The sequence below is a fragment of the Nothobranchius furzeri genome, chromosome 2 (genome assembly GCF_043380555.1).
Source record: "Nothobranchius furzeri strain GRZ-AD chromosome 2, NfurGRZ-RIMD1, whole genome shotgun sequence".
Classification (NCBI taxonomy): domain Eukaryota; kingdom Metazoa; phylum Chordata; class Actinopteri; order Cyprinodontiformes; family Nothobranchiidae; genus Nothobranchius; species Nothobranchius furzeri.
Genome location: NC_091742.1, coordinates 86,182,561 through 86,204,489, shown reverse-complemented (window position 1 = coordinate 86,204,489; position 21,929 = coordinate 86,182,561). Strand labels below are relative to the sequence as shown.

At 42.1% G+C, this 21,929-nt stretch overlaps 2 protein-coding genes across 7 annotated transcripts in view; one reads left to right on the top strand and one right to left on the bottom strand.

The window, feature by feature from the left end:
• The window catches only part of LOC107373330 (NACHT, LRR and PYD domains-containing protein 12), a 306,418-nt gene extending 284,489 nt beyond the window's left edge, over positions 1-21,929 (top strand). For 3 of the 6 annotated variants that reach the window (XM_070548110.1, XM_070548108.1, XM_070548107.1), the window contains 4 exons: positions 503-676; positions 6,714-6,887; positions 20,563-20,736; positions 21,504-21,929. In XM_070548110.1, the coding sequence (XP_070404211.1) occupies positions 503-676; positions 6,714-6,887; positions 20,563-20,736; positions 21,504-21,522 (541 nt within the window). In that variant the 3' untranslated portion in view covers positions 21,523-21,929. Of the gene's footprint in view, positions 1-502; positions 677-6,713; positions 7,818-8,228; positions 8,907-20,562; positions 20,737-21,503 lie in introns of those variants that run through there. The other 3 variants (XR_011519106.1, XR_011519105.1, XR_011519104.1) reach the window with 3 other exon arrangements.
• Positions 9,013-11,548, bottom strand: LOC139061572 (uncharacterized). Its single transcript, XM_070548115.1, has 6 exons — positions 11,178-11,548; positions 10,394-10,504; positions 9,863-9,925; positions 9,514-9,654; positions 9,205-9,443; positions 9,013-9,128 (listed from the first exon to the last, which is right to left on the bottom strand). The coding sequence occupies exons 1-6, from the start codon at positions 11,546-11,548 to the stop codon at positions 9,106-9,108; spliced, it is 948 nt and encodes a 315-aa protein (XP_070404216.1). The 3' UTR covers positions 9,013-9,105.

The window sequence follows — 21,929 nt, the reverse complement described above, 5'->3', positions numbered from 1 at the left end:
ATCTATGTTTTATTGCAGAGTTTGCATGGGATTTCGTAAACGACTCCACATTTACGTCCAGCTGGTATCTTGTCTTTTGGGTGCACTAGTCTGTTTCTAACTGTTGCGTATGGTTTTGTTGGTGTGTTTATTTTGCGTTTTTTCATTGTTGCTCTTATTTTATCCCATCAGTTGTGCCATGTCATCTGCTGTGAGGTTTGTTCTTTTGTGTAAAGTTTCGTCCTGTCTGATTCTGTTAACTACTATGTCTATGGTTTTTGGGTTGGTGTTTTTGTGAACAAGGATGTGACGACTTGAGTTTATTTGGGATTAATAGCAGGCTGTGGCTCATTTTCAGAGGATTTGTTTCATTTGGTTTAATGAAACCATAAAGGGCGTGTTGTCATTTCTGATTAATAACAGAAAAATAAAATTATTAATTTAGTTTAAATTATTTAGTTCATGTTTCTGTTTTAACCTGCATCCTGTAGGCTTCAGCTCACTGCTTTTATTCTTTATTCAGGTTGAGGAGCTGCAGCTTGTCAGAGATCAGCTGTTCTTCTCTGGTCTCAGCTCTGAAGTCCAACCCGTCCCATCTGACAGAACTGGACCTGAGCTGGAACGACCTGGCTGATTCTGGAGTGAAGGAGCTCTGTGGTTTCCTGGAGAGTCCAGACTGTAGACTGAAGGCTCTGAGGTCAGTTCTCTGCAGCTGTTGGAGGTTTTTCTGTGTTTAACAAACTAAAATCATTCACTCATTCTTCAGAATTAAATCATTAATAAATATTTTCTTCATGTCAAACATTGAAATTTTTTTATAACTTTCCAATTTTTCCAAAAGTTTAAATGAACATCTTAGAACAAAAACAAGTTTCTGTTTGAACCTTTAAATAACTTTTACTGAATAAAATATGAAACATCAGTTCATCGTGTTTTTGTGTTTCTGACTTAATAAAATAGATGAATTGTATTTAAATGGTTTAGTTCAGTAGGTCTCTGCTAGCAGCAACGATTGATGGGGTGTCTGGAGATAGAATATAGCTGAAATATGGAGGAAACACTATTGCAGGATGTTTAACTGTGTCAATAGTGAAAGGTTCAATATTCACTACAGTTGTGGCCTGATTGTCTGAGCTGATGAAGTCCGTCTTGCTACTGAGAAAAAGTCATTAAACAAAGCGTGTGGCCTTGAGCAGTTCTCAGCAGAGCACATGTAGTATGCTAGTGGAAGAGTCCATGTGTTCCTCTCATTGTGCTTTACTGGTTTGTTGAAGCGTGCTATCTGACCTGATCACATGGTATCAGTTCTTTTACTTCCTGTGGTGAAAGAAACAACTGGAAGAATATCCTGCATGGATAAAACAGGCCAGTTGCCCTGGCAACGGTTGTCTAAAGTGTTTGAGCAGATTCTGCTGGAAAGACTTCAAGAGTCTATAGCAGCAACTGATCATCAGTGTGGTTTAAAAGTCAGCGTAGTACTGACTTATGTATCTGTGCTCTAAAGGAAACTGGAAGTAAGTCTCTGAGACAGAATCCATCTGTTTTTATGTGTTTTTAGACGCCTCCAAAGCCTTTGACAGAGTTCATCAGCATAAACTGGACCTACAACTACAAAGTAGAGGCTCCCTGCAGATAGAATCAGGATTTAGCATTTGTGGTCCTCTCACTAACTGATGCAGGTTCAGTGGGGAATGGAAGTCTCTGAAGCCTTCACTGTATCTAATGGAGTCAGACAAGGTGGAGTCTTGTCTCCTGTCCTCTTTAAGCTGTACCTTGATGTCTGATGCTCTGAATGATCGCTAGACTGGGTGCTTGGTGGGCCACCTCCTTGTAAATCATTGAATGTATGCAGATGATCTCGTCCTCTTGTGTACCTACAGTGCTGGCATGCAGCAGCTGCTAGCTATGGTGAACAGTGTGACATCATGGAGATGTGTGTGTATGTGGAGATGGCGCCATTGATCGGCTGCGTGTCTGCTCGGCTCCCGACCTTTTTTGTTTTTCTTTTCTATTTTATGGTTTACTCGATATATAGTGTTCATTCTCTGCTGGCGTATGATCGGGACTTCCTGCTCTCGATCCGGTCTGGAATGGACAACCTCCAGTATTCTACTGCGGGACCCGCTTTTCCACCACCGCTGGAGACTGACGCTAACCTAACTTTAGGGCCCCATGCGTTCCCACCGCCGCTGGAGTCTGATATTAGCCAAGCCTTCAGGCTTGTGATGCCTGTTGGTTTGCCGCTGCCTCGGAGACCGTGGAGAAGGAAACGGGGGAAGCGAGGCGGCTTCTTCGTTCAGCTCCGAAGGATCCGGCGCTGCGAGGCCATATCGGAGCGCTGCTCCATGACTGTGATGTGGCGGATCCAGCGTCATCTCAACTGTGTTGGGCCGATCTCGCTGCTACCGGGAGCACACGGAACTGAATGTTCCATGGTTGCGTCTGAAACGAGGATGTCCTGCCGGCTGGGAGCTCTCGGAGCGGGGAGCTGCATGAGCGCGCGGGATGTGAGGATGATTCGCCGGCCGGGTGCCCACGCGCGTTTCGGCTGCTCTTGTTCTGGCCGGCTCACTCAGCGGGGAAGAAATCCCGCCAACCTGCGGTATGTCGCAAGATCTGATGGAAACGGACTTTCTCTACAATCAGATACTCAGTCGACTCGCTTTGCGCTGATCAACGCCAGATCGGTTGTAAATAAAACTTTTATTTTAAAGGAATTCTTCCAGGACAATAGCCTGGATGTTTTATGCGCCACTGAATCATGGATCACCCCTGGGGATTCAGCCTCAATAGCTGAATTGCTACCTCCTGGATGCTCCTTCATTAACATTCCAAGAGCACATCGCAGGGGCGGTGGCCTATTGACTATATTCAAATCAGATCTTATCTGCACTCCGATTACCCCTCAATCAACTCCATTATCCTTTGAATTGAGCTTATTTGAATTGGGTCGTTCTCCTACATTATTATGTGCTCTCATTTACCGCCCACCACCTTACAATAAGGACTTTCTAAATGAATTTGCAGCTTTTCTGGCTGAAGCCTCCTGTAGATATGGAAAAATACTCTTGCTTGGTGATTTTAATATTCATATCTGCTGTCTTGACAAACCTTTGGTAAGGGATTTCCTAGATCTCATTGACTCTTTTAGCTTCTCCCAACGTGTTAATGCGCCCACACATGGTCATACACACACACTTGACCTGGTTTTCTGTCATGAGCTGGAAATTTGTGATCTTGGCATTTTACCTGCAACTTTTTCAGATCACTCACCAGTTTTGTTTAACTTGAAATTGGACTATGCCCCCGTATTGAATATTTCCGTCCCAGCTTCTCTCGTGTAATCACACCCAATACTGCTGCAGATTTTGCCGCTGTTCTTACTCTGAACGCAGCTCCATATGATTCTACTGTTACGTCTTCTGTAGTTGAGGGATCACTTCATGTGCTTGATTCATCCTGCCTGGCTGCTATGGATATTGTCGCTCCATTAAAATCAAGTCGAAAGAAATCCAAGCCAGACCCATGGCTGAACGAACAAACTCGTTCCATGAGACGAAATTGCAGGAGACCGGAACGTAAATGGATAAAAGACAGGCTTACTCTATCCTTCGAGGCCATGAGAGAGGCTTGGTCTCAGTATCAAAAAGTAGTCAGAGGAGCGAGAAATCGATTTTTTGCCAGCATTGTCACGGCTAATTCAAACAATCAAGGTGTGTTATATAAAACCATAAATGCAGTGCTTTCCCCAGTTCAAAATCTATTTTCCTCTGTGTCCGCTGACTTGTGTAGCCAAATCCTGCAGTTTTTCTTAAATAAGATTACTGTAATCAGAGCTCAGATTCACCAAACCAACCATGTTCCAGATTCATTTATCCCCTCTCATGTGCAACTTCAAAGCTTTCAGCCCATCTCTTTGGCCTGTCTAGAAAAAACTGTTGCAGCCATGAAACCCTCTGGCTCCCCAGATGATGTTATCCCACCTCGACTCCTGAAAGAGGTGTTTCCTTTAATTAGCAATAACGTGCTACGCATTCTAAATTGTAGCTTGACATTGGCTGAAGTTCCTCGTGCCTTTAAACACGCTGTTCTACAACCAATCTTGAAAAAACCCGGCCTCGATCCCACCGATTAATCTACGACCAATTTCCAAATGACCGTTTTTATCTAAGGTCCTTGAGAAAATAGTCTATGCACAGTTGGTGAAACATCTAAATGAATATCAGGTGATGGACACCTGTCAGTCTGGTTTTAGAGAACAGCACAGCACTGAAACTGCTCACGTTCGGGTGTTTAATGACATTTTTCTGGCTTTAGATTCAGGTTTCCATGTGGTTCTGGTACTTTTGGATCTATCTGCAGCATTCGACACGATCGATCATGACATTTTGATCACAAGACTTCACACTTGGGCTGGCATTTCAGGCACTGCCCTGTATTGGTTTAGGTCATACTTTTGTAACAGGTCTGCTAGAGTCATGTTGGACGGCTGTTCATCAGAGTCACAGCCTCTACGTTGGGGTGTCCCACAAGGTTCAATTCTCGGCCCGTTACTGTTCAACCTCTATATACTGCCCTTAGGAGCCATTTTCAGAAAGCACGCTGTCTCATACCATCTTTACGCTGACGACTGTCAAATCTACTTTTCATTTAAGCCAACTCAATCAACGAAAGTTCTGTCTGATTGTATCCTTGAGGTCAAGCAATGGCTAGCTGACAACTTCCTCCATCTCAATGACTCCAAAACTGACTTAATCGTTTTCAGTCCTAACAGTACCACGGCTACTCATCAACCTGACCTAAACTATCTCTCACCTAATGTATCCTCTGTAATCTCCAACCTTGGAGTAAAAATGGACCAGGCTCTGAAGATGGATGCCCAGGTCAATAACACAGTTAAATCATGTTTTTTCCAACTAAGACGCATCTCAAAACTAAAGCACATCCTGAGTGTACGTCTTCTGAAATCGGTGGTCCACACTTTTATCACCTCAAGGCTGGATTACTCTAACTCCTGCTTATATGGCATCAGTAAAGCAGCTCTTTCTAGACTTCAGCTGGTCCAGAATTCAGCAGCTAGGTTGCTGACTGGAGCTGACAGAAGACAACACATTTCTCCAATTCTGAAATCTCTCCACTGGTTGCCCGTGCAGTTCAGGATAAACTTCAAAATTATGCTTCTGACTTACAAATCCTTGAACCATCAAGCTCCTCCATATCTGTGTGAACTGGTCCATTACTACAACCCGCCGCGTGCTCTCAGGTCTGAAGATAAGCTCCTCCTAGCTGTTCCCAATGCACTTTTAAAAAGCCGTGGAGAAAGGGCTTTCTCTGTCTGTGCACCGAAACTGTGGAACGCATTACCACTGCTAGTGAGGCTAGCACCAACAGCTAGCATTTTTAAATCACGCCTGAAAACTCACTACTTTAACCTAGCTTATACAACATAATTATGAACCTCACTGACATCTGCACTGTTTATAAACTGACCCCACAATTATCGACTTCCGTATTATTGAGGTTCTTTGTAAAATGTTTTTTCCTATTTTTACTTCACCCTGTGTCTTATTGATTTTTAGCTGTTATTTTTGGGAATTTTGTTGTATTTCCTTTTTATCTTTTATCTGTGTTCGACATGTTTATATAACGCCTGTTTAATTAACCAACATTTTTAGTGTACAGCGCCTTGTTTGGTTGTAATGCCTTGTGAATGCGCTTTATAAATAAAATTGGATTGGATTGGATCATGTTGAACCCTAAAAAGAGTCTTGTCATGCTTGCTGCAACTAAAGAGGATCAGAAGCTGAGCTTTCCATCTTTTATTTAATGAACCAAGTCCTGGATGTGGTGAGAAGTCAGATATGTGGGGCCATTCTAAGAAGTCATGTGTGTGATGATGAGGATGTAAAGAGACAGTGCTGTAAGCCGTACCTGCAGGCTAACACTCTGGTACAGTAACTGTGGCATGTGCTCAGACCAGGTTAAAGTGGCCCTTTGTCCTTCCTCTTGTACTCCCTTCTATACGACCCACTTGTGCTGCACTTAGTCAGGCTGGAATGAAGAAACTACAAGTAGCTTATCAGGATGCATTTAGAATCCTCCTTAGGCTCCTCCCACCATGGACTTCTGCAGGTCAGATGTTAGTCAGGAGTAACGTCCCTACCTTTCATGCACTACTGAGGAACTACATGTAGAAATTCATGCGTGGTTTGAGTTTGACAGCTAACATTGTAGTCGGAGCCTGTCAGCTTTAACATAGAGACACGAGGTATTCCTCAGGCCTTTTAAACACTGGAACAACTGCCTTCATGCTTTGTGATGGGAATGAGTTTGATTTGTTTTACACATTTTATACTTTTATTGTCTTTGTTTATATTATTTATTATTTCATCTTCGGTGTCTCGTGATATGGACACATTTTTATCTGGAATAAAGTTTGATTCATCTTCTTTTTTCTTATTTAATACAGTGTGGTAATTTGATGTTTGTTTACCTTTGGCTGGCACGTTTCGGCCGGAACATCCGCCTTTGTCGGAGCCGCCAGCTGTTCGTGGCGTCACTTCCGTTTATGTGTGGGCAGCAGAGGACGATGTTGCCCTCTGCTGCCCGCACATAATTATGAACCAAAACACAGAACGAACATTCAGAAGAGTTTTAAAGTTTCATTTAGTTCATGTTTCTGTTTTAACCTGCATCCTGTTGGCTTCAGCTCACTGCTTTTATTCTTTATTCAGGTTGGGGGGCTGCAGCTTGTCAGATTTCAGCTGTTCTTCTCTGGCCTCAGCTCTGAAGTCCAACCCGTCCCATCTGACAGAACTGGACCTGAGCGGTAACGACCTGTTTGATTCTGGAGTGAAGGAGCTCTGTGGTTTCCTGGAGAGTCCAGACTGTAGACTGAAGGTTCTGAGGTCAGTTCTCTGCAGCTGTTGGAGGTTTTTCTGTGTTTAACAAACTAAAATCATTCACTCATTCTTAAGAGAAAAGAAATTAGCTCAGTTTGAAACTTTAACCGAAAAACTTTTTGGTTGTTTCAAAAGTTTAAATGAGACCATTGTAGGGTTTGGTAAATTGAGTGCTTTAAGAGCTCAATATATATATTACCTCTACTTGTGACCAATAAGCTGTGATACTCTATCTAAATATAGAATATCAACCTGCTTGGTCCTTATTGTGTTTTAATCAGAAGATTCTAGGATTCTTTGTTTATTAAGGGATTGTACACACTTCGTTTTGATTCAGAAAAGAGTCAGGTTTATAAAAGTAATAATTTATTTTACCAACAATTAAAACATGACAGGTTAACTAACATTTACTGTGATGGATGGAACTAGATGTGATGTATGAAACCTATGTGTGAATGCAATGTTATCAGAACTTCCGTATCTAGGAGAGCTGAGTTCTGGATGTAAAAGAATTTGGTTTGCGTTAAGCTATGAAGTTGATTATTATCAAAAGCCATCAGACGCTGTCTGTGTGTCTATTTCACCCGTTTTCGGAGACCCTCTTTGAAGGTCAGAGATGTCGGATGACCTCTGGCACCCAGGTCCAGTAGACTGACCACAGCACCGACTTCTCCAGTCCAGAGATGTCTCGAGTCACGACAGATGGATGGAACCGCGCGTCTGGGACTCTTAAAGGCACAGTCCGCAGGATGACGCAGTCAGGGTGAGGAGGAGGAGATTTTTAAATTCGAACGGCTGTTGCTCACTCCCCCGCCCTTCCTGAAAGAGCCGAAAGCCACACCTCCCAATGTGCACGCGCAGGAAAAGCAGAGTCAACATCGGAGCATTGCTTCTTGTAATAGAGCTGAGCTAGTGTTAGCAATGGAGTTATCTGAGGTAAGAAAGTTGTATTTAACCAGCACATTAAACACTTACTGTTTACAAAAGGCATTTTATAAAGAATATCTATAAATATATTTATATTTTAAAATACCAGTAACAGTTGGCAATCTATATTGTAAATAAAATTAATCCTATCAAATTGTTAGCATTTTATTACAAGTAATTTTTAATTGCTTTGCCATTCAAGATGGGATGAATATATCAAAGCATATAAATAATTTATGTGGAAGTCATGAATAAACACTGCATTCTGTGTAGTCCTCCTATAATCATGGTTGTTTTCATAGGGTTTCTGTTTATTGTTGGTTTAGCCCAAATTTTTTAGATGCAAACCTGATCTGTGTCAAAATTGATTAATATGCAAGAGTACTTTTTATATTAGTATAATTTTTTTTATTAAATTAGAGTTCAGTGATTGAGGAATCCTCTGAGGAAGAGTTTGAACCTCCTATTGCACTCAAGACGTGGTGCAAAAAGGAGATGCCCACCATCATCTCAAAGCCGTGGTGCATCCAGAGGCCGTGGTGTGTCTAGAGGCCGCGGCGCATCCAGAGGCCAAAGAAGTGTGAGACACTCAGCTGTGGACCTTGGAGATGAAGATCTCTCTCGAGTTCGGAATCTTTGTTCCGAGCGAATAGACTTTGAACGTGTAAGCATAACTGTTGCTGTAGCATCTCTTTCCACTTTTGTAGCAACACATACAGAACCTGAACCCTCGGCAGGCTATTGACATCCTTACCATGGTGCTGGACAGACCCTGGTGTTCTCTTTGATGTACTTGCCCTCTCTGGTCCACCTGCCACAACACCTCCAACACCCAATCAACCTTCATGGTGTGTATGCTCCCACTGCAGATACGCCAACTGATTTGGAAAAGAAATGCTGCCAACAGCCTCCCCAGACATGTATTTCAACTGTACCACACATGGAGGAGTTTATTCTGCAAAATTCCCTGACCCCAATGGTAACTACACTGGTTTTATTCCAAGACGATTGTAAATAAATGTATATATTTGATATTTTACATAAGTTTGTTTTTATATATTTTTGTTTGATGCTCTAATAAAGTGTTCTAAAGCACAACTCTGTGTTGCATTTGTAAAAATACCATAAATGTTAAACTCCTGCACAACAACAAAAAGTTATGTCTACCTCCAACATTTTACATACATTTTTAAATTATTAGTCCTTATTTCCCCAAAATATATCTTTATTTAAAAAAAAAAAACACAGGAAACAAAAATAAAGAAGGTTTTGGGTTTTCTCTTGCCTCCCCCAACACCTATGTCTGTGGCAAAGTTTTACCTGTAAATAAAAAATAAACTCAATTAGCAATGGACTATTGTGTGGAAGATGTAAGGCAGATAATGTTTTATTTTACCATCACCGCAAGTCCGTAGGTGTTGTAGAAGTTCCTCTGTTGATGGTGCAGGGACTCCGGACAGCAAACCGTAACGCCTTGGATCCTCAGGCCTTAGCTTGTAGCGTCGAGGAAGACCTTTCTTGCTTGTCAAACGTCGGTCAGTTGCTTCTGGGATATTACAGTCATGAACTGTATCCTCTATGTTAATTTCTTGCAGAGTCTCAAGTTGTAATGTTTTTTGTAATGCTGCTCCAGTCCTGTGAACAAAAGCTTTTTATTAACTATGCGCTATTGCAGTTTTATAGAATGTTAAACGAAAGGAATTACCTTATGTGTGTATAAGGCGTGTAGTCCTCATCACCGCTGTCATCAGTACCGCTGTCCATCTCGATGGTTTCGTCCTCCTCTGAAGACGAATCAACTTCTGGTTCTCTGTTTGGTGACCATGTGTCATCTGATGACTCTATCCTGAATATACACAATATAAAGTTTTTAGTATGGAAAATTAGACACATTTTATTAACATCTGAATACTTATACAGAGATTTGAATATTGTTTAACTCTTCCTCGTCAATGTTTGCTTCAATTCCCACACAAGATAACCTAAAAAAGTAATTATTGTTTACTTTTCCTGACAAATGTGACAGCCGTATACAGATACAACCTTGTACTTACATTTGTGAAGATCCTTCTTTTTTAGTTTCACCTTGTTCCATCACCTCCTCCAAATTATCATCCCTATGAAAATAAAATACAAGCACAAGAATATGATTAAAATCAATACATATTTTGTCATTTTGAAGGTAATAGACCTCGTCTATTGGCCGTCATCATCACCCTCTCCTTATTTTTCTCACTCTACTTATTACGCATTTCTCTGTATCCACTGAATTCCTTCTTTACAAATAATTTCCTGTCTCTCTCTTTACATTTTAAAAACACAATTGTGTTATTTTTTTCTCATAAACTTTGAAATAAAAATATAATTTTTAAAATATGTTTAATTTTGTTGTTGTGAAGTGTCTCAAGATTTTTATCTTGAGAGGCGCTATATAAAATGTAGTTTTACTATTTATTTCTATACATTTTTTATAGTCATTCATTATCCCATTTCTAGAACTGTTTCAAAATAATCCACCACTAACTTAAAACAAACAGAGGCAAAATTATAATATTCCTGGTAGAGGTTTTTACGCAGCTATTTGCCTTTCAGATGATTCTCCATGAATGCTAGGCAGAGCTGGCACTGGTGTTGGAGAAATACACAGTTGGCGCTTCAATGGTGTAGATGTTGATAATTCATATTTGGACTGATGACTGTAAAAAACAAAGCCCAAAAATTAGTGATCACAAGCTAAACAAGTCTCCCCAGCCTTCACAGATTTTTGCACGAGCTGATTATCATTCCTTTTATTTTAATATGGAGTTTTCACGTAGGTAAGACCACAAACTCAGACGGTAATCTGTACACGTGGCCCACCCAGGTTAGCACAATATGTCTTTCAGTGCTAATGGAAACGTAAGGTTTCGGATAGGTTCCTGACCAATCACACCTAATTCTAACTGCTGAATCATCTCCTCAGACTTCTACAAGTGCTACATGAGCTGCTGATTACTCATTTTAATCAAACACGCAGCTCAGGAAAGTGTAAACACCTAAATCAGCTTTCAAGATGCTAACCGAACCCCGCTAACGGGGAAGTTATAAGCAAGAGCTTAAAACAATATACTGATGTGGCCTATAGTTAAACGCCACACTAATCATTAGCTCCCATATAAACAAAAAACTAAAATCCCCTTTCGTTACTCAAACTTCTTCCAAATATAGCATAAATAGTTTGACTAACATCGATTCATGTCGACTTAGCATTCAAGCTAATGCTACATTAGCCAATAGGACACCAAGCATACAAAGCTTGTTTGCTCTATTACTCCTTTCAGTGAAAGAAAGATTATAAGTAAATTTATCCGAAAACAATAAATAACTTACCTGTCTAAAAGATACTTTGCCAACTCTTCATCCGTTTTCAGGCCGTGTAGATCACGAAAATCTCCATCGTGTGTAAAACAATCTCCAATGTAAATTCTACTCGACTGTCTTAAACGTCTTACAGCCACTTTTGAAGGGCTTTTAAACTTTTTAAATGTTTTTTGAGACGTGGAAGGCAGTCGAGGAATCGGTAATTTGGGGTTTTGTTGCTCCATGTTTCTGCAGTAAGCCGAGTGAGGCGCGTGACACTGTTGTGCACACTGAGACCTGCTGCTCGTGCTCGATGATTGACAGCTGCCCCCTGGTGGAAACGCAGCGCAATTGGTCAACGCGTTAGGCTTGCAGAAATATTCAACTACCCCTGACTGCATCCCGGAGATCGGGGCGGGGCTAAATGTGGGCGGGGTCAAACGTTTAGAGGTGGGCGGAGCAACTACCCCTGACTGCATCCCGGAGATAGGGGCGGGGCTAAATGTGGGCGGGGTCAAACGTTTAGAGGTGGGCGGAGACAACTATTTGACTCCTGCCCCTCTCTAAATGGAACCAGGAAACCGCTATGCGTGTGTGTGCAATGCTGTAGCCGGGACAGAGGGAAGTAGCTGCCAAAATGGAGGTAAGCCAGGATTTTTCTTTCTCTGTTTTAACAATATCGAGGACCAATGTTGGGCGAACGTTTTATAAACTTGGAAATTAAAGGTTTTTTTTCCCCATTATGAGTTTTAGATTATACATATAGCCCATTTTACACATGCGGGGCGACTTAATTTTGAGGAGAAATGTTTACAGGGTTCTCGCGGAGTCTTAAAAGCATTGAATTTATGAATTTTAAAGTAATACCTTTAAAAGACTGGAGAAACCCTTCAATTTTGGCATCTGGGTCTTAAAATTTGTGTTGGATGTAAGTTTTCTGTACTGCATTTTTCTTCTGAAGTTCATCAAAATATTCCAAACAAGTGATGACACAAAGAGAAGCATTAGTATTAATAAAGGCTATTTTTAGACATTTATTTCAATTTTGTGTCTTTACTGTAGACATTTATTTCAATTTTGTGTCTTTACTGTTTGCACTGTTGCTTTTATACAATAGAAATACTGCAAGAAATTAGGGTAATAAAATTAACAATAATAAAAAAAAGTCTTAAAATTAAACTAAAATATAGGCAACAAAAATTATTGTTAAGGTTCTAATGTCAAACCTGATAGATCCAGTTATATTTTTAACCATTTGTTTAAAAATATAACCGGTCTTCTACCAAGTGCACCCAGTTTTTTGTCAAAATATATTGGTAAAGATATATAGATAAATAAATGAAAACTAGTTCAATAATTTAATTTGATTTATTTATTTATTTTGCTGATGGTGCTGTGAAATAGGTATTAATTTTCTATATGGCTTTAGAAAGATCTTAAACAGACTTAAGTTGAAGAAACCTGTAGGAACACTTTTATAGCTTTGGGGAGATATGTTGTAAATGAAAATACTTCATGCAAACATGTCAATCGGAATGTATTGATCAGCATCAGCTGTTTGGCTAGCTGTTAGCATTGAAAATAAGGCTTATATTATGTACAGTTATTAGATTAAATTAAAAGATTAGATTACTTTCAGATCATACATAATTAATGTAAAATATGTTTTTAATCTCTTGACAGCAGTCATTTTAATGTTGTCTTTATTTTTGATTAGGAGAATTCTCTGCTTGAGGACACCTTTGAGGCAGCAAGGTGGTGTACCACAAGGTCCTTCAAAGGAAGCCTTTCCCTTCCCCAGGTCATCACCATGGACAGGGAAGCTTGCCGGAGGGCAGTGGAGAGGTTATGCTTCTGTGATGGCCTGGATGAAGAGGAGATGAATGATTGCAGGGAACCGTTCCTGTTCATGTTTAGTTTTCAGTCAGACTATGTGGAGTTCTGCAGAGAAATTGAGGAAAAAAGGAAGATGAAGGTGTTTTCTGGTTTTGAAATGCCACAGTGTCACAGTTTTTGCATTCTTTTTCCTCCTCACATTGTTTTTTTGGAGGTTCTCTTGTTTTTTTTTGTGTACTTTTTGGTTCATTTGTACTTTTTTTTTATTCCTGTGTTGGCTGTTTGCTCTATTAAATTTACCTTTTTTGAAAAATTTAGTCTGCATTCTTGGGTGTCTCACACAATGTCTCACCACCCCGCCTCAAACCCTGGCGTGTTTTAAGAAGTATCAGCACAATTTAAGTCTCTGGTCCTCTTAATGTAGCTGATTTAACTGAGTGTACAAATTTACCCGTGTCTGTCTATACTGTTTTACACTCACTTGGGAAATGACTATTAAAATAAAGGCAGCATTGATAAAATCAACTATTGAAATGGTTTTGACAGGTTTAAAGAATAGTCTATCAAATGCCTGAACCTTTTATATAGGTACCAAAAGTATAGCTAAAAGACACAAATACCTATGTGCTATAAATACACATACCATACAAAAGTAGAAAAAAGAATAATAAAATCAGAACAGATTGGATCAAAAATGGCGCCTGTAATTATCTGCTCTTTAAAATTATCATGACATCCAGCAAACAAGTCATTTGATTACCAATGTTATGCTTTACATGAGTTTTGTGGGTTTTTAGGGCTTTCTAAACCTTAGAAAGGGGCTACTCGCGGTTTACCGGTTCCATTGAGAGAGGGGCAGCAGTCAAATAGTTGTCTCCACCCACCTCTAAACGTTTAACCCCGCCCACATTTAGCTCCGCCCCGATCTCCGGGATGCAGCCAGGGGTTACTCGAAATATTGGCTGAGCTCTACAGGGCAGGGGAGGGACTTAGGAGAAAATTGAAATATTAAAGATTATTTACTTTTTTTTAATAAAATTGGGTCAGATGGTCAAAATCAAACATTTTTAAAGTTATTCTACATTTAAATGTTGCAGACTGTGCCTTTAAGGAGTCTAAATAATATCAGCTTGTTCTGCAGGAACCGTTTGCTGTATCAGCTTAGCAGGTGCAAAAAGATTTTGATGATGTGTCAAAAGCTTTGATGGTTAAAGGGGGTTTTGTTTCAGATGGCCGGTCTGAAGCTTTCTCTAGAACTGATGACCAGAGTGATCCAGTTTTAATGTTCTCATGTTATGAACTTTTTCCTGTTCTAAATTCCAGTGCGATCATGATCATTGATTTAATTTACATTTTCGTAATTATTTAGTACACTCAATTTGGTACAATTTTTGAATATATTAAATGACAGAGTTTTTTAATTTCCCTTTTAAGGTTATTCCATAATTTAACACCATTTACAGATATATTCCATTGCTTCATTTTAGTTCTAAATCTGGGTTTTGTAAACACATCAGTTTCTTTCAGCATGTAATTACTAGTTCTCTTTTCAAATATCCCCTGAATGTTTGTTGGCAGAGTACCTAAATTGGCTTTATGCATGGTTTGTATGATTTTCCAGTCTTTTCAGTCATGAAATTTCAGTAATTTATATTTAATGAACAATGGGTTCGATGGATCTCTACAGCCACTATAATTGATGATTCTCAGAGCTCTTTTCTGTAAAATAAATAAGGGTTGTGTATAGTTTTTGTATGTTGCTCCCCAGATTTCTACACAATAAGTCAAGTATGGAACAATCAGTGAATTGTACAATGCCAACAAACCAGGAATAGTCAGTAAAAACTTAACTCTATGTAATACTCCTAAGGATTTGACAATTTTACCTTTTATGTAACTAATATGGGATTTCCATGACAAGTCTTCATCAATAAGAACTCCAATAAATTTAGTTTATTTTACTCTTTGAATTACAATCCCATCTATTTCCAATGACACATCACTGTTCTTTTTATCATTAAACAGTATAAAATTTGTTTTATTTAGATTCAGTGTCAATCTATTTATATCAAACCAGTTTTTAATTTTAATCAGTTTATCATTTATCACTTTAGCCACCTCCTCAATATTTGATCCTGAGTAAAACAGTGTCGTATCATCTGCAAATAGAATGGTACAGAGTGTCTTAGATACATTTACCAAGTCGTTAATAAACAAAATGAACAGTTTTGGTCCGAGGACTGACCCTTGTGGCACTCCACAATTAATTTCACATAGTTTTGATTTATGGTCCTTTATCTGAACAAACTGTTTCCTTTTTTCTAAATAAGTTTTAAGCCATTGATGAGCCACACCTCTTATTCCATACTGACTTAATTTTCGAAGTAACCTTGAGTGATCAATGACGTCAAAAGCTTTTTTCAAATCAGTGAAAACACTAACAAAGTCATTTTTATTGTCAATTACTGTTGATATTTTATCCATTAATTCCATTATTGCCATTGCTGTGGAATGTTTAGTTCTAAACCCATATTGTTCATTGTTTAAAATAGTATTTTTTTTCGATGAATCTATCCAACCTTGATACAAATACTTTTTCCAATATTTAGAAAACGGTGGAAGCAGTGACACCGGCCTGTAATTATTGAAACTATGTTTATCACCACTCTTGTACAAAGGAATGACTTTCGCTGTTTTCATTGCATCAGGAAAATTTCCAGTAGAAAGTGATAGATTACAAATGTAAGTGAATGGTTCAATGACAGATTCTATGAAGGTTTTAACAGTTATCATGTCCAGGTCCTGATAATCGGTTGATCGTTTGTTTCCACAGTTTTTTACAATGTTTCGTATTTCTTCTTTATCTACTTTGTCAAGGACAATACTATTGACAGAACTAATCACTGTGGTCAATTTATCTTCTATTATCGGTTTGTTCTCCATCAAACTCCTACCTACATTTACAAAATAATCATTAAACTCATCAGTGATTTGTTTATCATCATAAATATATTTTTTGTCCTTGACTAAGTGATTTGGAATTCTGGATTTTGTTTTCTCTCTCTTAGTCACACTGTTTATTATTCCCCAAGTAGCTTTTGTGTTATTTTTATTCTGATTCAATAGATTACCATAATAATCTTTTTTTTTTTGCTTCCTAATTATTGTTACCAATTTATTTTACTATTTTTATATCTATCATCTGCTTCCCTTGTTTGCAGTTTAAAAAAACTCCTATATAAATTACTCTTTTTTGCACACGCATTCTTTAATCCCTTAGTCATCCAAGGTTGATTTTCCCTTTTACCTGTAGATTTGATTAATTTGCAGTTATCATTATATGACTTCAACAGTATTTTCATGAAGGATGTGTATGCAGCGTTGACATCACTGACGTAGACCTCCTTCCAGTTTTGTTTATTAAGATCTTTGTTTAATGCCTCCATGGTTGTAACTGATTTATATTGTAAGGTTTAACTTTACCTTACTTGTTCTTGTGTGAGTGCAAATGGTGATGACCTTGTCATATTAACATGCTGAACATATATCAACCTTTCAATGTAATCATAACATAACATTCATTTCAACCTTCAATCATTGAGCACAGATTAATGAAAACATTTCATTATATTATAATTATTATAAGTAGCAATAAACAAACGTTTATTTAATGATTATTTAACTTTATAAGTTTTAGAAGTTCATATTTAATTTAAGAAATCATTCTTTGATTTAGCAACTAATCCGAGCTGCGAGTGTTCACTTATTTGGAGGCGTGAAGAGTCCTGTAGGACGATAAGGGAAGCTTGAACCTTGAGGAGAGAACATTATTGTTGACAATTCGTTATCTTGTGTTCAGAGCTGCAGAGAGGCTCTGAGCTCCAGCTGATGGGATGAAGGCAGGCTGATTTAAAGGGAACACATGCAGTCTCGTGTCTCCTTTTTGACCAGATGTTGAATGGTCAAACTGTACCTAAAACTGACCATTGCTGGACGTTACACCATTTTAGAACAAAAATAGGTTTCTGCTTGTTAAATCCTTTAAATCATTTTTAACTTAGAAAAATGTTAAACATCATTTTATCACTCCTCCTTGAACCGTCACCTTATCGTGGTGGAGGAGTTTGAGTGCCCTAATGATCCTAGGAGCTATGTTGTCTGGGGCACTTAGTGCCCCTGGTAGGGTCTCCCATGACAAATTGGTCTTAGGTGAAGGGTGAGACAAAGAACGGTTCGAAGGATCTTTCATGGCGGTTAAAACGAAGAGTCTGAGTACCCGGCCCGGAGGGTTACCGGGGTCCCACCCTGGAGCCAGGCCTGGGGTTGGGGCCCGTGAGCGAGCGCCTGGTGGCCGGGCTTTCGCCCATGGGGCCCGGCCGGGCCCAGCCCGAACCGGATACATGGGCTCGTCCAACTGTGGACCCACCACCCGCAGGAGGAACATGAAGGGTCCGGTGCAATGTGAATCGGGTGGCAGACCAAGGCGGGAGCCTTGGCGGTCCAATCCCCGGACAAGAAAACTAGTTTTTGGGACATGGAACGTCACCTCGCTGGCGGGGAAGGAGCCGGAGCTTGTGGCAGAGGTTGAGCGGTACCGGCTAGATATAGTCGGACTCACCTCGACACATTGCATTGGCTCTGGAACCCGAGACCTGGAGAGGGGTTGGACACTCTACTTTGCTGGAGTTGCTCCGGGTGAGAGGCGGAGGGCTGGGGTTGGCTTTTTGTTAGCCCCGAGACTCTCTGCCTGTGTGTTGGGGTTTACCCCGGGGGACAAGAGGGTAGCTTCCTTGCGCCTTCGGGTCGGGGAACGGGTCCTGACTGTTGTTTGTGCTTATGGGCCAAATATCAGTTCAGAGTACCCACCCTTTTTGGAGTCCCTGGGACGAGTGCTAGATAGTGCTCCATCAGGGGACTCCATTGTCCTGCTGGGGGACTTCAATGCTCACGTGGGCAATGACAGCTTGACCTGGAGGGGTGTGATTGGGAGGAACGGCCCACCTGATCAGAACTCGAGCGGTGTTTTGTTATTGGACTTCTGTGCAAGCCGCAGTTTGGCCATAACGAACACCATGTTCGAACATAAGGATGCCCACCGGTACACTTGGTACCAGGGCAGCCTAGGTCACAGGTCGATGATAGATTTTGTAGTCGTATCATCTGACCTGCGGCCGTATGTTTTGGACACCCGAGTGAAGAGAGGGGCGGAGCTGTCAACTGATCCCAACCTGGAGGTGAGTTGGATCAGATGGCAAGGGAACATGCCGCGTAGACCTGGCAGACCCAAACGCATAGTGAGGGTCTGCTGGGAACGCCTGGCAGAAGAACCTGTCAAGACGGTCTTCAACTCCCACCTCCGGCAGAGCTTTGACCACGTCCCGAGAGCAGTGGGGGACATTGAGTCCGAGTGGGCCTTGTTCCACTCTGCGATTGTCGAGGCGGCTGTTGCTAGTTGTGGTCGTAAGGTGGCCGGTGCCAGTCGTGGTGGCAACCCCCGTACCCGCTGGTGGACACCAGAGGTTCGGGGAGCCGTCAGGCTGAAGAAGGAGGCCTACAGGGCGTGGCTGGTCTGTGGGTCTCCGGAGGCAGCAGACAGGTACCGGATAGCCAAGCGGGGTGCAGCAGTGGCAGTTGCCGAGGCAAAATCTCGGGCGTGGGAGGAGTTTGGTGAGGCCATGGAGAAAGACTATCGATCGGCTCCAAAGAGGTTCTGGCAAACTGTCCGGCGCCTCAGGAGAGGAAGGCAGCAACTCGCTCACACTGTTTACAGTGGGGATGGGGAGCTGCTGACGTCAACTGAGGCTATAGTCGGACGGTGGAAGGAATACTTTGAGGAGCTCCTCAATCCCACCAATGCGCATTCCGAGGAGGAACCAGAGCTGGGAGGCCTGGGGATGGACTGTCCGATCTCGGGGGCAGAAGTTGCTGAGGTAGTCAAACAACTACACAGCGGCGGAGCCCCGGGGGCGGATGAGGTTCGTCCTGGGTATCTCAAGGCTATGGATGTTGTAGGGCTGTCATGGTTGACACGTCTCTACAACATTGCGTGGTCATCGGGGGCAGTTCCTAGGGAGTGGCAGACCGGGGTGGTGGTCCCCATCTTTAAGAAGGGTGACCTGAGGGTGTGTTCCAACTATAGGGGGATCACACTCCTCAGTCTCCCTGGAAAGGTCTACTCCAAGGTACTGGAGAGGAGGGTCCGATCGATAGTTGAATCTCAGATAGAGGAGGAGCAATGTGGTTTTCGTCCTGGCCGTGGAACTGTGGACCAGCTCTATACCCTTGCAAGGGTGATGGAGGGGGCATGGGAGTTTGCCCAACCAATCCACATGTGCTTTGTGGATTTGGAGAAAGCTTATGACCGTGTCCCCAGGGGCACCCTGTGGGGGACGCTCCAGGAGTATGGGGTGGGTGGCTTTCTGTTAAGGGCCATTCAGTCCCTTTACCAGAGGAGCGTGAGTTTGGTCCGCATAGCCGGTAGTAAGTCGGACCTGTTCCCAGTGAGGGTTGGACTCCGCCAGGGCTGCCCTTTGTCACCGGTTCTGTTCATCACTTTTATGGACAGAATTTCTAGACGCAGCCGTGGTGTGGAGTGTGTCGAGTTTGGTGGCAGGAGAATCTCGTCTCTGCTTTTTGCGGATGATGTGGTCCTCCTAGCTTCATCCAGCTCTGACCTTCAGCTCTTGCTGGGTAGGTTCGCGGCCGAATGTGAAGCGGCTGGGATGAGGATCAGCACCTCCAAATCTGAGACCATGGTTCTCGACCGGAAAAGGGTGGCTTGCCACCTCCGGGTCGGGGGAGAGGTCCTACCTCAAGTGGAGGAGTTTAAGTATCTCGGGGTCTTGTTCACGAATGAGGGTAGGAGGGATCGGGAGATCGACAGGCGGATTGGTTCGGCGTCTGCAGTGATGCGGACGCTGAGCCGATCTGTCGTGGGGAAGAGGGAGCTGAGCCAGAAAGCCAGGCTCTCGATTTACCGGTCGATCTACGTCCCAATCCTCACCTATGGTCATGAGCTTTGGGTAATGACCGAAAGAACGAGATCGCGGATACAAGCGGCCGAAATGAGTTTCCTCCGTAGGGTGGCCGGGCTCAGCCTTAGAGATAGGGTGAGGAGCTCGGACATTCGGGAGGGACTCGGAGTAGAACCGCTGCTCCTCCGGATTGAAAGGAGCCAGTTGAGGTGGTTTGGGCATCTGGTCAGGATGCCTCCTGGACGCCTCCCCGGGGAGGTGTTTCGGGCATGTCCTGCCGGCAGAAGGCCCCCGGGTCGACCCAGGACACGTTGGAGAGGTTACATCTCCAATCTGGTCCGGGAACGCCTTGGGGTCCTGCCGGAGGAGCTGGTGGACAAGGCCGGGGAGAGGACGGCCTGGAGCTCCCTAGTTGGGATGCTGCCCCCGCGACCCGGACCCGGATAAGCGGAGGAAGACGAGACGAGACGAGACGAGATCATTTTATCGTTTTTGTACTTTTGACAAGATAAACATAATTTATTCCTTTTAAATTATTTAGTTCATGTTTCTGTTTTAACCTGCATCCTGTTGGCTTCAGTTTACTGGTTTTGTTCTTTATTCAGGTTGAGGAGATGCAGGTTGTCAGAGATCAGCTGTTCTTCTCTGGCCTCAGCTCTGAAGTCCAACCCGTCCCATCTGACAGAACTGGACCTGAGCTGGAACAGCCTGGAGGCTCCAGATGTTGAACAGCTGTTGGATCTAGTGGAGAGTCCAGACTACAACCTGCAGACTCTGAGGTCAGTATCTGGGTGGAGTGAGTCCAGGCTGCTGTCAGAAGGACTGGACTAAACCCAGTTAGGATCAAAGCAAAGATCCAGTGTTTCCAGTAAAGCTGCAGCTTCCCAGTGGCTGCTTTCCTCAGTCCAGCTGTGAGAGGAAAATGGTGACAGGCTTGATGAATAGAGCCAGAAGCTTGTTGTGCTGATGTGAAGACGAGTGTTGTTGTGTTCATGTCTCCAGAAGATCAAGCTGGATTCCAGCTGACAGCCTTCAACATGTATAGAGACAGTGGTCCTCATTCATCAAAGTGTCTCCATCCGATCTGATCTCATACTGTTTGTTCTCTCATTTCAACAGGAAACAGCTGATCACTTTGATCTTTGTCACAGCTCTGAGATCAGTCTGACTGCAGCCTGTAAATCACTGGCTCTGATTTCAGAAAGCAGGCTTCCATTTAGGAGCCATGTGGTCTTTCTACAGAGCAGAACATCTGCTGAAGTCCACTCAGCACATCTGTCCAGCTGTCTTTCTGTCATTAGTCTGATCCAGATGTCTTCAGGGACATCATAGAATGCAAAATGTTTCCACTGTGGACTGGAGTCACACCTGCAGAGGAAACACACTTGATGCTAAAAGTCTCTGCAGGTGTGTGAGCTTCACTCCAACACGTTAACATGAGAGCTGAAAGGAAGCTGCTGCTGATGGAGGATGTGCTGCATCACTGACTGACAGCTGATGGAGAGAGTCTGGAAACAGGAAGTCACCTCCTCTCCTCTCTCTACAGGTGGGAGTCATGTTGGTGACCTTTGACCAGGAGAGAAGATGAGCGGAGTCCTGATGATCCTCAGAGCCTGAAGCAGCAGTTTGTGTAGAAAGCGACTGACGGGATCATGATGATGAATTATTATTTTTCTCTTTTTTGTATTTTTTAGCAACATTTGCTGATTCTATGTTTTTATCTCCAGAGAAATACTTTAAATGATCAATAATTAAAATTAAAACTTAAACAAAAAACATGTAGAAAAATCAGAACATGTAATCTGAATATGTAAATAAGTCCAACTCAAGACCTTTTTTCATCCATTTTCTGTGAACTGAATATCTGATGGGAATGTTGTCTTCATCCTTTCTGGAACGCCGGTGCTGAAAAGAGTCAAAGTGGAGTTTTTCACTGACACCAATAAACAGGAACAGAAATCATCAGTCTCAA

Excerpts from the sequence above, each read along its gene's own strand:
- LOC139061572 (XM_070548115.1), bottom strand. The coding sequence starts at position 11,548 with ATGCAGTCAGGGGTAGTTGAATATTTCTGCAAGCCTAACGCGTTGACC. Across the intron at positions 9,926-10,393 it reads CATGGAGAATCATCTGAAAG|GGATGATAATTTGGAGGAGG; the intron begins GCAAATAGCTGC and ends TTATTTTCATAG. Across the intron at positions 9,655-9,862 it reads AAAGAAGGATCTTCACAAAT|GATAGAGTCATCAGATGACA; the intron begins GTAAGTACAAGG and ends GTGTATATTCAG.